This window comes from Anomaloglossus baeobatrachus, chromosome 9 (genome assembly GCF_048569485.1).
Source record: "Anomaloglossus baeobatrachus isolate aAnoBae1 chromosome 9, aAnoBae1.hap1, whole genome shotgun sequence".
NCBI classification, from domain to species: Eukaryota; Metazoa; Chordata; class Amphibia; order Anura; family Aromobatidae; genus Anomaloglossus; species Anomaloglossus baeobatrachus.
The window spans coordinates 221,401,081-221,412,477 of NC_134361.1; the positions used below are offsets into that span (position 1 = coordinate 221,401,081).

The 11,397-nt window shown below is 52.7% G+C and overlaps 1 protein-coding gene across 1 annotated transcript in view; it reads left to right on the forward strand.

Annotated features, from left to right (window-relative positions):
* LOC142251623 (tubulin alpha-3 chain-like) overlaps positions 1-10,377 on the forward strand; it is a 73,990-nt gene extending 63,613 nt beyond the window's left edge. The window contains exon 5 of the mRNA XM_075324593.1: positions 9,991-10,377. Within this exon, the coding sequence (XP_075180708.1) occupies positions 9,991-10,287 (297 nt within the window). The 3' untranslated portion in view covers positions 10,288-10,377. The remainder of the gene's footprint in view (positions 1-9,990) is intronic.
* The last annotated feature ends 1,020 nt before the right edge of the window (positions 10,378-11,397 follow it).

Consider the following 11,397-nt stretch of genomic DNA (forward strand, 5'->3'; position numbering starts at 1 on the left):
CAACTCTGTAGTTTTGCGCAGAGCCTTGTGGTTAAAAGAATGGAAAGCAGATTCTGCTTCTAAAAAATGTTTAACCAGCTTGCCATTATCTGGAGACAGACTGTTTGGTGAGCAATTGGCAGAAATCATTAAACAGTCCAAAGGTAAGGACTCTTCCTTACCCCAGCCCAGATCAAGCAAACCTCAACAGAGGAAGTGGCAGTCAAAGTTTCGGTCCTTTCGAGGCTCGGGCAAGCCCCAATTCTCCTCGTCCAAAGGGACTCAGAAAGAGCAAAGGAGCTCAGATTCCTGGCGGGCTCACTCACGCCCCAAGAAAGCAACCGGAGGTACCGCTTCCAAGCCGGCTGCCTCATGACTTTCGGCCGCCTCCCTCCGCATCCTCGGTCGGTGGCAGGCTCTCCCGTTTTTGCGACATTTGGCTGCCACAGGTCAAAGACCGGTGGGTAACAGACATTTTGTCTCACGGGTACAGGATAGAGTTCAGTTCTCGTCTTCCGCCTCGGTTCTTCAGAACTTCCCCACATCCCGACCAAGCAGATGCCCTTCTGCAGGCGGTGAATTCTCTAAGAGCAGAAGGAGTGGTGGTTCCTGTTCCTCTTCGGGAACAAGGACAAGGTTTTTATTCCAATCTCTTTGTGGTGCCAAAAAAGGACGGCTCATTCCGTCCTGTTCTGGACCTAAAACTGCTCAACAAGCATGTGAACGCCAGGCGGTTCCGGATGGAATCCCTCCGCTCCGTCATTGCCTCAATGTCTCAAGGAGATTTCCTAGCATCAATAGACATCAAAGATGCTTATCTCCACGTGCCGATTGCTACAGAGCACCAACGCTTTCTGCGCTTCGTGATAGGAGACGACCATCTTCAGTTCGTAGCTCTGCCATTTGGTCTGGCGACAGCCCCTCGGGTGTTCACCAAGATCATGGCGGCAGTGGTAGCAGTCTTGCACTCTCAGGGACACTCTGTGATCCCTTACTTGGACGATCTACTTGTCAAGGCACCCTCTCAAGAGGCATGCCAACTCAGCCTGAATGTTGCGCTGGAGACTCTCCAGACGTTCGGGTGGATCATCAACTTCTCAAAGTCAAATCTGTCACCGACACAATCACTAACGTATCTTGGCATGGAGTTTCATACTCTCTCAGCGATAGTGAAGCTTCCGCTGGACAAGCAGCGGTCACTACAGACTGGGGTGCAGACTCTCCTTCAAGGTCAGTCGCACTCCTTAAGACGCCTCATGCACTTCCTCGGGAAGATGGTGGCGGCAATGGAGGCGGTTCCGTTTGCGCAGTTTCATCTGCGCCCACTTCAATGGGACATTCTCCGCCAATGGGACGGGAAGTCAACATCCCTAGACAGGAAAGTCTCCCTTTCCCAGACGGCCAAAGACTCTCTGCAGTGGTGGCTTCTTCCCAACTCATTATCACAGGGAAGATCCTTCCTACCACCGTCCTGGGCGGTGGTCACGACAGACGCGAGCCTGTCAGGGTGGGGAGCAGTTTTTCTCCACCACAGGGCTCAGGGTACATGGACTCAGCAGGAGTCCACCCTTCAGATCAATGTTCTGGAGATCAGGGCAGTGTATCTTGCCCTACTAGCCTTCCAACAGTGGCTGGAAGGGAGGCAGATCCGAATTCAGTCGGACAACTCCACAGCGGTGGCATACATCAACCACCAAGGGGGGACACGCAGTCGGCAAGCCTTCCAGGAAGTCCGGCGGATTCTGAGGTGGGTGGAAGCCACGGCCTCCACCATATCCGCAGTTCACATCCCCGGCGTAGAAAACTGGGAAGCAGACTTCCTCAGTCGCCAGGGCATGGACGCAGGGGAATGGTCCCTTCACCCGGACGTGTTTCAGGAAATCTGTCGCCGCTGGGGAAGGCCGGACGTCGACCTAATGGCGTCCCGGCACAACAACAAGGTCCCAACCTTCATGGCACGGTCTCGCGATCACAGAGCTCTGGCGGCAGACGCCTTAGTGCAAGATTGGTCGCAGTTCCGGCTCCCTTATGTGTTTCCACCTCTGGCACTCTTGCCCAGAGTGCTACGCAAGATCAGATCCGACTGCAGCCGCGTCATACTCGTCGCCCCAGACTGGCCAAGGAGGGCGTGGTATCCGGATCTGTGGCATCTCACGGTCGGCCAACCGTGGGCACTACCAGACCGACCAGACTTACTGTCCCAAGGGCCGTTTTTCCATCGGAATTCTGCGGCCCTGAACCTGACTGTGTGGCCATTGAGTCCTGGATCCTAGCGTCTTCAGGATTATCCCAAGGGGTCGTTGCCACCATGAGACAGGCTAGGAACCCCACGTCCGCTAAGATCTACCACAGAACGTGGAAGATATTCTTATCCTGGTGCTCTGCTCAGGGAGTGTCTCCCTGGCCATTTGCTTTGCCTACCCTTCTTTCTTTCCTGCAATCTGGGTTAGAAAAAGGTTTGTCGCTCGGTTCCCTTAAAGGGCAAGTCTCGGCGCTATCCGTCTTTTTTCAGAAGCGTCTAGCACGACTTCCTAAGGTGCGCACGTTCCTGCAGGGGGTTTGTCATATCGTACCCCCGTACAAGCGGCCGTTAGATCCATGGGATCTGAACAGGGTACTAGTTGCCCTCCAGAAGCCGCCCTTCGAGCCTCTGAGGGAGGTTTCACTTTCTAGACTCTCACAGAAAGTGGCTTTTCTAGTAGCGATCACATTTCTTCGGAGAGTGTCTGAGCTAGCAGCGCTGTCATCCAAGGCTCCCTTCCTGGTTTTCCACCAGGACAAGGTAGTGCTGCGCCCCATTCAGGAGTTTCTCCCGAAGGTGGTATCCTCTTTTCATCTTAATCAGGATATCTCTTTGCCTTCGTTTTGTCCTCATGCAGTTCATCGGTATGAGAAGGATTTACATTTGTTAGATCTGGTGAGAGCACTCAGAATCTACATTTCCCGCACGGCGCCCCTGCGCCTTTCGGATGCACTCTTTGTCCTTGTCGCTGGTAAGCGCAAAGGGTCGCAGGCTTCTAAGGCCACCCTGGCTCGATGGATCAAGGAACCAATTCTTGAAGCCTACCGTTCTGCTGGGCTTCCGGTTCCATCAGGGCTGAAGGCCCATTCTACCAGAGCCGTGGGTGCGTCCTGGGCATTACGACACCAGGCTACGGCTCAACAGGTGTGCCAGGCAGCTACCTGGTCGAGTCTGCACACTTTCACCAAGCATTATCAGGTGCATACCTATGCTTCGGCGGACGCCAGCCTAGGTAGAAAAGTCCTGCAGGCGGCAGTTGCCTCCCCGTAGGGGAGGGCTGTCTTCGCAGCTCTTACATGAGGTATTGTTTACCCACCCAGGGACAGCTTTTGGACGTCCCAATCGTCTGGGTCTCCCAATGGAGCGCCGAAGAAGAAGGGAATTTTGTTACTTACCGTAAATTCCTTTTCTTCTAGCTCCTATTGGGAGACCCAGCACCCGCCCTGTTGTCCTTCGGGATTTTTGGTTGTTTTTCGGGTACACATGTTGTTCATGTTGAACGGTTTTCAGTTCTCCGACGTTACTTCGGAGTGAATTTGTTTAAACCAGTTCTTGGCTTTCCTCCTTCTTGCTTTTGCACTAAAACTGGTGAGCCAGTGATCCCACTGGGGGTGTATAGCCAGAAGGGGAGGGGCCTTACACTTTTTAGTGTAGTGCTTTGTGTGGCCTCCGGAGGCAGTAGCTATACACCCAATCGTCTGGGTCTCCCAATAGGAGCTAGAAGAAAAGGAATTTACGGTAAGTAACAAAATTCCCTTCTTCTTCTAGCTCCAATTGGGAGACCCAGACAATTGGTGTATAGGCTATGCCTCCGGAGGCCGCACAAAGTATTACACTAAAAGTGTAAAGCCCCTCCCCTTCTGCCTATACACCCCCCGTGCTCCCACGGGCTCCTCAGTTTTGGTGCAAAAGCAAGAAGGAGGAAAAAATTATAAACTGGTTTAAAGTAAATTCAATCCGAAGGAATATCGGAGAACTGAAACCATTCAACATGAACAACATGTGTACACAAAAAAACAGGGGCGGGTGCTGGGTCTCCCAATTGGAGCTAGAAGAAAAGGAATTTACGGTAAGTAAACAAAATTCCCTTCTTCTTTGTCGCTCCATTGGGAGACCCAGACAATTGGGACGTCCAAAAGCAGTCCCTGGGTGGGTAAATAATACCTCATAATAGAGCCGAAACGGCTCCGTCCTACAGGTGAGCAACCGCCGCCTGAAGGACTCGTCTACCTAGGCTGGCATCTGCCGAAGCATAGGTATGCACCTGATAGTGCTTCGTGAAAGTGTGCAGGCTCGACCAGGTAGCCGCCTGACACACCTGCTGAGCCGTAGCCTGGTGCCTCAAAGCCCAGGACGCACCCACGGCTCTGGTAGAATGGGCCTTCAGCCCTGAGGGAACCGGAAGCCCAGCTGAACGGTAAGCTTCTAGAATTGGTTCCTTGATCCACCGAGCCAGGGTTGATTTGGAAGCCTGTGACCCTTTACGCTGGCCAGCGACAAGGACAAAGAGTGCATCCGAGCGGCGCAGGGGCGCCGTACGAGAAATGTAGAGTCTGAGTGCTCTCACCAGATCTAACAAGTGCAAATCCTTTTCACATTGGTGAATTGGATGAGGGCAAAAAGAGGGTAAGGAGATATCCTGATTGAGATGAAAGGGGGATACCACCTTAGGGAGAAATTCCGGAACCGGACGCAGAACCACCTTGTCCTGGTGAAACACCAGGAAAGGGGCTTTGCATGACAATGCTGCTAGCTCAGACACTCTCCGAAGTGATGTGACTGCTACTAGGAAGACCACTTTCTGCGAAAGGCGTGAGAGAGAAATATCCCTCATTGGCTCGAACGGTGGTTTCTGAAGAACCATCAGCACCCTGTTCAGATCCCAGGGTTCCAACGGACGTTTGTAAGGAGGGACGATGTGACAAACCCCCTGCAGGAACGTGCGTACCTGTGGAAGTCTGGCCAAGCGCTTCTGAAAAAACACAGAGAGCGCAGAGACTTGTCCCTTAAGGGAGCCAAGCGACAAACCCTTTTCCAATCCGGACTGAAGAAAGGACAGAAAAGTGGGCAAGGCAAATGGCCAGGGAGAAAAACCCTGATCAGAGCACCACGACAGGAATATTTTCCACGTCCTGTGGTAGATCTTGGCGGACGTTGGTTTCCTAGCCTGTCTCATAGTGGCAATGACCTCTTGAGATAATCCTGAAGACGCTAAGATCCAGGACTCAATGGCCACACAGTCAGGTTGAGGGCCGCAGAATTCAGATGGAAAAACGGCCCTTGAGACAGCAAGTCTGGTCGGTCTGGTAGTGCCCACGGTTGGCCGACCGTGATGCCACAGATCCGGGCACCACGACCTCCTCGGCCAGTCTGGAGCGACGAGGATGGCGCGGCGGCAGTCGGCCCTGATCTTGCGTAACACTCTGGGCAACAGTGCCAGCGGAGGAAACACATAAGGGAGTTGAAACTGCGACCAATCCTGAACTAAGGCGTCTGCCGCCAGAGCTCTGGGATCGTGATAACGTGCCATGAATGCCGTGACCTTGTTGTTGTGCCGGGACGCCATTAGGTCGACGTCCGGCATCCCCCAGCGGCAACAGATCTCCTGAAACACGTCCGGGTGAAGGGACCATTCCCCTGCGTCCATGCCCTGGCGTCTGAGATAATCCGCTTCCCAGTTTTCCACGCCCGGGATGTGAACTGCGGAGATGGTGGAGGCCGTGGCTTCCACCCACATCAAAATCCGCCGGACTTCCTGGAAGGCTTGCCGACTGCGTGTGCCGCCTTGGTGGTTGATGTAAGCCACCGCTGTGGAGTTGTCCGACTGAATCCGGATCTGCTTGCCTTCCAGCCACTGCTGGAACGCTTTTAGGGCCAGATACACTGCCCTTATCTCCAGAACATTGATCTGAAGGGAAGACTCTGTCTGAGTCCAAGTCCCCTGAGCCCTGTGGTGGAGAAAGACCGCTCCCCACCCTGACAGACTCGCGTCCGTCGTGACCACCGCCCAGGATGGGGGTAGGAAGGATTTCCCCTTCGATGATGAAGTGGGATGAAGCCACCACCGAAGGGAAGCTTTGGTCGCCTGAGAGAGGGAGACGCTCCTGTCGAGGGACGTCTGCTTCCTGTCCCATTTGCGTAGGATGTCCCATTGAAGAGGACGCAGATGAAACTGCGCAAAAGGAACTGCCTCCATTGCTGCTACCATCTTCCCCAGGAAGTGCATGAGGCGCCTCAAGGGGTGTGACTGACCCTGAAGGAGAGATTGCACCCCCGTCTGTAGTGAACGCTGCTTGTTCAGCGGAAGCTTCACTATCGCTGAGAGGGTATGAAACTCCATGCCAAGATATGTCAGCGATTGGGCCGGTGTCAGATTTGACTTTGGAAAATTGATGATCCACCCGAAACTCTGGAGAGTCTCCAGAGTAGCGGTGAGGCTGTGCTGGCATGCCTCTTGAGAGGGAGCCTTGACCAGCAGATCGTCTAAGTAAGGGATCAGCGAGTGACCCTGAGAGTGGAGGACCGCCACTACTGCAGCCATGACCTTGGTGAAAACCCGTGGGGCTGTCGCCAGGCCGAACGGCAGTGCCACGAACTGAAGGTGTTCGTCTCCTATGGCGAAGCGCAGGAAGCGCTGATGCTCTGGAGCAATCGGTACGTGGAGATAAGCATCTTTGATATCGATCGATGCAAGGAAATCTCCTTGGGACATTGAGGCGATGACGGAGCGGAGGGATTCCATCCGGAACCGCCTGGTCTTTACGTGTTTGTTGAGCAGTTTTACGTCCAGGACAGGACGGAAAGACCCGTCCTTCTTTGGAACCACAAACAGGTTGGAGTAAAAACCGTGACCCTGTTGCTGAAGAGGAACGGGGACCACCACTCCTTCTGCCTTCAGAGTGCCCAGCGCCTGCAGAAGAGCATCGGCTCGCTCGGGAGGCGGAGATGTTCTGAAAAATCGAGTCGGAGGACGAGAGCTGAACTCTATCCTGTAACCGTGAGACAGGATGTCTCTCACCCAACGGTCTTTTACCTGTGGCAGCCAAATGTCGGAAAAGCGGGAGAGCCTGCCACCGACCGAGGATGCGGTGTGAGGAGGACGTAAGTCATGAGGAAGCCGCCTTGGTAGCGGCACCTCCAGCGGTCTTTTTAGGGCGTGACTTAGACCGCCATGGATCGGAGTTCCTCTGATCCTTCTGAGGCCTTTTGTACGAGGAGAATTGGGACCTGCCCGCGCCCCGAAAGGACCGAAACCTCGACTGTCCCCTCCTCTGTTGGGGTAATTTTGGTTTGGCCTGGGGTAAGGATGTTTCCTTTTCCTTGGATTGTTTGATGATCTCATCCAGCCTCTCACCAAACAAACGGTCGCCAGAAAAAGGCAAACCGGTTAAGGACTTTTTGGAAGCCGAATCTGCCTTCCATTCCCGTAGCCACAAGGCCCTGCGTATTGCCACCGAATTGTCGGCTGCAACCGCCGTACGGCTCGCAGAGTCCAGGACAGCATTAATAGCGTAGGACGCAAATGCCGACGTTTGAGAAGTTATGGACGCCACTTGCGGCGCAGACGTACGTGTGAGTGCGTCAATTTGCGCTTGACCCGCTGAGATAGCTTGGAGTGCCCATACGGCTGCGAATGCTGGAGCAAAAGACGCGCCGATAGCTTCATAGATGGATTTCAACCAGAGCTCCATCTGTCTGTCAGTGGCATCCTTGAGCGAAGCCCCATCTTCAACTGCAACTAAGGATCTAGCCGCCAGTCTGGAGATTGGAGGATCCACCTTGGGACACTGAGTCCAGCCCTTGACCACGTCAGGGGGGAAGGGATAACGTGTATCCTTAAGGCGCTTGGAAAAACGCTTATCTGGACAAACTCGGTGTTTCTGGACTGCCTCTCTGAAATCGGAGTGATCCAGAAACATACTCGTTGTACGCTTGGGAAACCTGAAACGGAATTTGTCCTGCTGAGAGGCTGACTCCTCCGCTGGAGGAGCCGAGGGAGAAATATCCAACATTTGATGTATGGACGCGATAAGATCATTCACTATGGCGTCACCATCAGGAGTATCAAGGTTGAGAGCGGCCTCAGGATCAGAATCCTGATCAGCTGTCTCCGCTTCATCATACAGAGAGTCATCCCTCTGAGACCCTGAACAATGTGATGAGGTCGAGGGGATTTCCCAGCGAGCTCGCTTAGGCGGTCTGGGGCTGCGGTCCGTGTTAGAGACCTCACCCTGGGATCTATGAGACACCCCGGGGGAACATTGTTGTTCCAACTGAGGGGAACCAGGGGGCAGTGAATCCACAGTGCCCATGGTCTGAGATACCGGTCTGGACTGCAAAGCTTCTAGAATCTTAGCCATAGTCTCAGAAAGTCTGTCAGTAAAAACTGCAAACTCCGTCCCTGTCACCTGGACAGTGTTAGCTGGTTGTTCCCCCTGGGCCCCCCTTAGCAGAGGCTCCGGCTGAGTAAGTGCCACAGGGGCCGAGCAGTGCACACAATGAGGGTCAGTGGAACCTGCCGGTAGCGAGGTTGTACATGCGGCGCAGGCAGCATAGTAAGCCTGTGTTTTGGCACCCTTGCTTCTTGTGGGCGCCATGCTGTTGTCTCCTTTGAGCAACACAACAGGGTATATAGCCAGAAATCAACTGTGCACCATACAGTGTAAAGTATAGCCTGTAAACATATAAACTATAATTACACTTCTGCACCAAGTGGGGCCAGCACCTGAGGTGCTGCTTACCGCCCGCTTAAAGCGGTTGTGTGGCCACCAGGATCCCTGATCCCTGCCTGGGTCCCCCAGAGCTTGTCTCCCCTCTGCAGTGTCCGAGGAGCTGACAGGAATGGCTGCCGGCGTCCTGAGGAGAGGAGGGAGCCGTGGGCGTGACCCAGAAAGTGCGGGAACTGGTGCCCCACTGTGCACAGTGAGGGGGGTGGAGTATGCAAAGCATGCTCCAGCCCTCAGTGCTGCCGTGCTGTACAGCGTCCCGCCCTTCCCCTGACTGGCAGGGCTGGGGGCGGGAAGAAAAAGAGACTAGGCCCAAAAGCCGGGGACTTGAGTTATAAGCGCGGCCGCCGTATAAGCGCGGTCTGCGCGGAAGTCCCCGGCGCACTAACAGTCCCAGCCGCGCCGCAGTGTTAAAAATGGCAGCGGCGGTCACCGCGGTAGTCCCCATACAGTAACACACTCAGCGATGCTGCAGTGTGTAATGGCACAAACGCGGTCAGGGCCGCGGTCCCCGGTGCACTAGCACACCCAGCAATGCTGGAGTGTTGCTGTGCGCAGTCCCCACGGGGACACAGAGTACCTCAAAGTAGCAGGGCCATGTCCCTGAACGATACTCGGCTCCTATCCAGCAGGGTCCTCAGGAGCTGTGGATGGAGCACGGTCCCAGTGCCTGGAGACCGATAGGATCCCACTTCACCCAGAGCCCTAAGGGGGATGGGGAAGGAAAACAGCATGTGGGCTCCAGCCTCCGTACCCGCAATGGATACCTCAACCTTAACTACACCGCCGACAAGAGTGGGGTGAGAAGGGAGCATGCTGGGGGCCCTATATGGGCCCACTTTTCTTCCATCCGACATGGTCAGCAGCTGCTGCTGACTAATCTGTGGAGCTGTGCTGTGCATGTCTGCCTCCTTCGCACAAAGCAAAAAAACTGAGGAGCCCGTGGGAGCACGGGGGGTGTATAGGCAGAAGGGGAGGGGCTTTACACTTTTAGTGTAATACTTTGTGCGGCCTCTGGAGGCATAGCCTATACACCCAATTGTCTGGGTCTCCCAATGGAGCGACAAAGAAAACTGGATTCCTGCAAAATATTTTGCAGGATACCGTAATTCCTCAAGGCGATGGATTGTGACTGAAGCAAAACAACGGAAGTGTGAACTTAGCCTAAATGAATTAAGAATCAGCCAAATGGGAGTTGGGAGTCTCCTTACGCTGCATAGAAGCCGGCTGTCAGAGCTTACCGCTTATTACCTCTCCCCTCAGGTCGGAATCAACTACCAGCCCCCAACAGTGGTGCCCGGGGGAGACCTGGCCAAAGTGCAGCGCGCTGTGTGCATGCTGAGCAACACTACGGCCATCGCAGAGGCCTGGGCCCGGCTGGACCACAAGTTCGATCTGATGTACGCCAAGCGAGCCTTCGTGCACTGGTACGTGGGAGAGGGAATGGAGGAAGGAGAGTTCTCCGAGGCCCGAGAAGATCTGGCCGCGCTGGAAAAGGACTACGAAGAAGTGGGAATAGACTCTGTAGACGAGGAGGCTGAAGAGGGAGAGGAGTACTGAGGAAGGAGCAGCCGATGGGATAGGAGAGGTATTAGTGGTTATTAGCAGGTATTAGTGGTTATTAGCAGTTATTAGTGGTTATTAGCAGTTATTAGGGGTTATTAGCAGGTATTAGTGGTTATTAGCAGTTATTAGTGGTTATTAGCAGTTATTAGTGGTTATTAGCAGTTATTAGTGGTTATTAGCAGGTATTAGTGGTTATTAGCAGGTATTAGTGGTTATTAGCAGTTATTAGGGGTTATTAGCAGTTATTAGGGGTTATTAGCAGTTATTAGGGGTTATTAGCAGGTATTAGTGGTTATTAGCAGTTATTAGTGGTTATTAGCAGTTATTAGTGGTTATTAGCAGTTATTAGTGGTTATTAGCAGGTATTAGGGGTTATTAGCAGTTATTAGGGGTTATTAGCAGTTATTAGGGGTTATTAGCAGTTATTAGGGGTTATTAGCAGTTATTAGTGGTTATTAGCAGTTATTAGGGGTTATTAGCAGTTATTAGGGGTTATTAGCAGTTATTAGTGGTTATTAGCAGTTATTAGGGGTTATTAGCAGTTATTAGGGGTTATTAGCAGTTATTAGTGGTTATTAGCAGTTATTAGTGGTTATTAGCAGGTATTAGTGGTTATTAGCAGTTATTAGTGGTTATTAGCAGTTATTAGGGGTTATTAGCAGTTATTAGGGGTTATTAGCAGTTATTAGGGGTTATTAGCAGTTATTAGTGGTTATTAGCAGTTATTAGGGGTTATTAGCAGTTATTAGGGGTTATTAGCAGTTATTAGTGGTTATTAGCAGTTATTAGGGGTTATTAGCAGTTATTAGGGGTTATTAGCAGTTATTAGTGGTTATTAGCAGTTATTAGGGGTTATTAGCAGTTATTAGGGGTTATTAGCAGTTATTAGTGGTTATTAGCAGGTATTAGTGGTTATTAGCAGGTATTAGTGGTTATTAGCAGTTATTAGGGGTTATTAGCAGCAGGGCTGTGGAGTCGGTAAGCCAAACCTTCGACTCCAACTCCGACTCCGACTCCTCAAATTCTCTTGCACCGACTCCGACTCCGGCTCCGACTCCGACTCCTACATATATTGCTTATAGTTAGGTGAAAAATTTATTGTAG